This window comes from Nicotiana tabacum, chromosome 3 (assembly GCF_000715075.1).
Source record: "Nicotiana tabacum cultivar K326 chromosome 3, ASM71507v2, whole genome shotgun sequence".
In the NCBI taxonomy this organism is placed as follows: domain Eukaryota; kingdom Viridiplantae; phylum Streptophyta; class Magnoliopsida; order Solanales; family Solanaceae; genus Nicotiana; species Nicotiana tabacum.
Window position 1 is genome coordinate 182,170,426 of NC_134082.1, and position 4,537 is coordinate 182,174,962.

General features: G+C 34.5%; 1 protein-coding gene across 1 annotated transcript; it reads right to left on the reverse strand.

Annotated features, from left to right (window-relative positions):
* Nucleotides 1-1,361: 1,361 nt before the first annotated feature.
* LOC107831741 (pistil-specific extensin-like protein) lies at nt 1,362-3,014 on the reverse strand. Its single transcript, XM_016659538.2, has 2 exons — nt 2,259-3,014; nt 1,362-1,880 (listed from the first exon to the last, which is right to left on the reverse strand). The coding sequence occupies exons 1-2, from the start codon at nt 2,680-2,682 to the stop codon at nt 1,546-1,548; spliced, it is 759 nt and encodes a 252-aa protein (XP_016515024.1). The 5' UTR covers nt 2,683-3,014; the 3' UTR covers nt 1,362-1,545.
* Nucleotides 3,015-4,537: the final 1,523 nt, after the last annotated feature.

Consider the following 4,537-nt stretch of genomic DNA (forward strand, 5'->3'; position numbering starts at 1 on the left):
TAAAAATTCATTTCTCGGGCTAGGGACCTCGGAATTCAATTCCGGGCATACTCCCAAGTCCCATATTTTCCTACGGACCCTCCGGGACTGTCGGATCACGGGTCTGAGTCTGTTTACCCAAAATGTTAATCGAAGTCAAATTTATTCAATTTATAATCAAAACTTAGCATTTTTCACAGATTTTCATATTTAAGCTTTCCGGCTACGCGCCCGGACTGCGCACGTAAATCGAGGTGATGATAAATGAGGTTTTCAAGGCCTTGAAGATACATAATTCAATTAAAAGTAAGTGATAATCCTTTGGGTCGTCACAATATAATTTGTGGGAAGACTCTTAAATTCTTTTGTTCAAAATCATGTAACCCCTTAACAATATTATGCGTTATTAATTCCTTTCGTACTATAGAATTCTTTTATGGTGATATTTTATTACTTGGAGGATTGAATGTAATAAACAAACAATGAAGTGTTATCTGTTTCAGAAAACTAAAGTGTGTTATCCATTTGTATTGGTACTCAATCTTTTCTTTATTTTAAATAAAAAGAATACTCGTTATATCTTATATTACAAAAACAAAAAAAGCTAATTAGTGAAAACATCTGAGACCAAAATATGAAATTTGAAGCTTCATTTAATAAAAAAGTTTATTTAATAATTACAATAGTAGATACTTTCTCCGGTTCAAAATAAGTAATTTTTTAACTGTTTTCACACATATTAAAAAATTCAATCTTTTAACATTAATTAGTATTAAAATTGATCATATTAACCTTTACTATTTCTTTACCTAACACACACTCCAACACTATTTATTCCAAGGACAATGTAGAAAAAAATAATTAATTCATGAAATCTGAAAAAATCACTTATTTTAGATCATAAAAAGGCCAAAAAATTATTTATTTTAAACAGGAGGGAATATAAAAGAATAAATTCTCCTCTTATAATTGAATCTGATCAAATCAATGTGAAGGTAATCTTTTATCGAATAAGGTAAAGGATATATACATGGAACTTTTTCCAAGATTCACAAAATTGTTCAACGTGGGATGTTGGTTATGCAGAGGTTATAACATCAAGATTACTTTTCACTCCACCTTTGATTTTCTCTTCAATTGTTTTTTCCTTTTTCTTTATTTAGCTGTAAAATATGTCGACATGTTCCTGGGAAATGCTAGGCATAAGGTAAAAAGCCTTAAACATCAGATCTTACACGCATTAAAAGTCACATCATGCTGTACCTATATGTGCCGCAGGAATAATTTTTTAAAAAAAAGAAATGACAACATAAATGCTCTTAAATACTCCTAACATTATTTGTTCAGAGGTAATTGTATCATAAAACCAACCAAGCCAAAGATGACCAAAGCAAGCAAGCCTAACACTACTACATTATCATTAAATATTAAAATTCACAAAAACAAGAAAAGCAAAAGTAACAACAAACAAGAATTGAAAGTCTCAAAACACTCCCAGTTCCCAACAATCTAGTACTACTATAGCTTATCACTTTCCCAGTTCCCAAACAATCCAATCTCTCCTCACTACTGCTTGCACGGCAGATTCTTTGAGGGCTCAAAAGCAAAAGGTCCAACATTAAAGAGCTTAACCCCAGTCTCAGAATCCACTGGCTTTGATGTCATTGGTGCTGGTGGTGGCAGTGATGCAGGGATCAACATGGCTCCAGCTTGTCCATTGTGGAAATTTGTTGGGACACTGCACTCTGGTTTTGGTGATTTTGCTAAGAACACCTTGCACTTATGGTAACCTGCTGTGGTCAACCACTTTGGTTGGATGAAGAAGTAACCATTCTTGTCTGTTGTGCCTAGGGCTGTTAGGTGGTACTTTGTGTTGTTGCATGCCAGCTTCACCACCGCTCCTGCACCATAAAAAGATGGTTTACTTTTAGAAAGAAAAACTGAAATACTTCTAGAACTTTTGATTTTAAAATGTGATGGCTTTTTTTTTTACTAGAACATATCATAAGGTAAAGTGTTAATTTCAAAGTTAAATACTCCTAAAGCACCCGATTTTTGAACATGTAATAAGTAAAATTTTAGGTTCCAACTTCCAAGTTAATAGTTCTCAAGTACACTGTTTGTTCCATTTTATGTGATACTCCTACTATTTTACTTTTTAACTTTTTTATCTTAAATATTATGCCTCAGTCAAATAAGTTACCATAAAAATGGAACATATATATAAAAAGAGTGTCACATATTATGAAATAACAGGAATAGTTAAAAAGAGAAGGGACCCAGAATTGGAGAAGCTCCCAAGAGAGTGTCAATCCCCCTGTACTTGCAAGATTTACAGTAAACAACTCCTCTTACACCAACAAACTTCCTGGTTGGAAGAGGAGATGGTGGTTTAACTGGTGGATGAGCAGGCGGAGTTGGTGGTTTACTAGGCGAATGAGCAGGTGGAGTTGGTGGTTTAACAGGCGGAGACGGTGGTTTGACTGGTGGTGAAGAGTGAGAGGGAGAAGAAGCTGGGGCTTGGCCGTGCTTGTGGTGGTGGTGGTGGTGGTGTTGGCCGCCATTATGAGGCTTAGGGGTTTCAACGGGTGGGAAGCTAACAAGGGAATGAGGAGCTAGTTCTGAAGTGACAATGCCTTCGTTTTGGCCAAGAACTGTAAATGAGCTAAGTACTATAACTAGAATGACCCCAAAGGCAGCCATTTTTGCCAAATGGTCTGTTTGAACTGAGTTCTGAGTTGGAGTGAAGGGAAAATGGATTACATTTATAGGGGATTGGAAGAGGCATATTCTATAGTATTATGAACAAAAAAAATATAAAAGAAAGAAAAAGAGCACGAATCATAAATGTAGGGGCCAGTTAAATGGGGTCAGAATGAGGATTAGGACAAAAGGGAGTATATCATGTTCAAGAAATAAAGATTTTGTACAGGTGGCTAAATGCTTCACATGCAGAGGGCAGGAGGGGGCATGCTAATTTTGGTCATTTTGCACATCTAACCATGCGTCGTACAAGTTTCCAATGACCTCCGTTTTCATGTAATAGTAACATCTTAGTCCTCTAAATGGTTATAAAGGAGACAGCACTACATTCCAATGGTTAATCGTGATTAAAGTCAATTAAGGCACAGATAATTTGAAACAGTACGCATCAGCTTTATCTTTCTTTTTCAGTTTTGCCCTTAGCTTTGTAGTTTGAATTCAGAATTGGAGGAGTCTTGTGTACGCTAGTTACTAGTACCCATTTGTTTTGTTTATAGGTCAGTGTTCTGTCATAAGTCTCTGTCTGTATGTGAATACTGGTTCTGGTTCTGGAGGGAGTCCTACAACCCAAAACTCCAGAGGTAACGGCTAGCTGAAAAGCCTGCCTCTTAAGTCTTGGTTTTCTTCTCGAGGAATTTCGGTTCTAGACTAACTTGTGTAGGGGTAACTCAAGGATTTTATAAATTTTGTGGTTAACTTCTATAATGTGTAATATTTTATACCATAATATTAAATTATCTTCAACAATTGCCATAACAGTTGATATTTTATAACCAATATGATTTGATAACTTAAAAACTAAGTAAACAAACTATGTTAAATTATCTTGATGATATCAACAGAGTATATGACTCATAAACCCTCCCATTCTTTTAAGTTCTTCATTAATGAGAAATTAATTCTTTTTACTACTTGCACATATATTTTTTTATCTAGGCATGAGAAGCTGAAGCTAACAAGCATTCGCAGCAGGCAAAAAATAGTTGGGATTAGTGCGAAAGTTGCAGGAACCATGATAATAACACTGGCATGAGGCCTATTATTGAATTATTTTGAGATAATAGTATTGTATAGCCGCGCAAATAGTTTCAGACGCGGACTAAAAGTGAAAAAAGTGATTATCTTTGCCGTACTAAAATCATTATCATCGCTCCGGCAACCGCGGCAATAATCCCAATTATTTTGGGTTTGGATGTGAATTGTAAGTTCACCTTTTAATCAAGCTTAGGTATGCAAATTAAAAAAATATATATTAGTATCTCACTATTTGGGAATTCTTAATGATATGGGAATATTTTGGCTTGAATCTTGGTCTAGCAATGAAGGATATGGATTTGAAGCTAATTAAGAAGGGTTCAACATATAATCGACAAGTATATGGGATGTTCTTCTACTTGCATGGATCTACGGGATCGATTTTAGTCAATATAATTGAATGATTCTATTAGAGAGAGATCCCAAAATATAAAAATATGGTCTTATAATTTTGCTTTTTTCTTCATTGTTGAATATGCCTTGAGCTTTATGAAGTATTGATCAACTTCAAATATCATTCTTTTTGTGTGAAAATATTCAAGATCAATATAGCGATTTAAATTAGAAATTATGCGTAATTTGTGTCTACCTCAACTGTAATGAGCAAATTTATAAATATGGAGAGAAAGTCTTAGCCTTTAAAATGCATCGCAAAGAGAAATACTTCCTATAGATGTGAATAACATTTATATTTATATGGAAATGAACGGGCATACGATTTTGTGACATGAGATTGGAAGCTCATTACATATTGAACATA

Bases quoted from the DNA above. Each gene is read 5' to 3' on its own strand.
- LOC107831741 (XM_016659538.2), bottom strand. From the start codon at position 2,682: ATGGCTGCCTTTGGGGTCATTCTAGTTATAGTACTTAGCTCATTTACA. The intron at 1,881-2,258 runs GTCCCTTCTCTT...TTTATGGTGCAG, and splicing joins GGGAGCTTCTCCAATTCTGG to GAGCGGTGGTGAAGCTGGCA.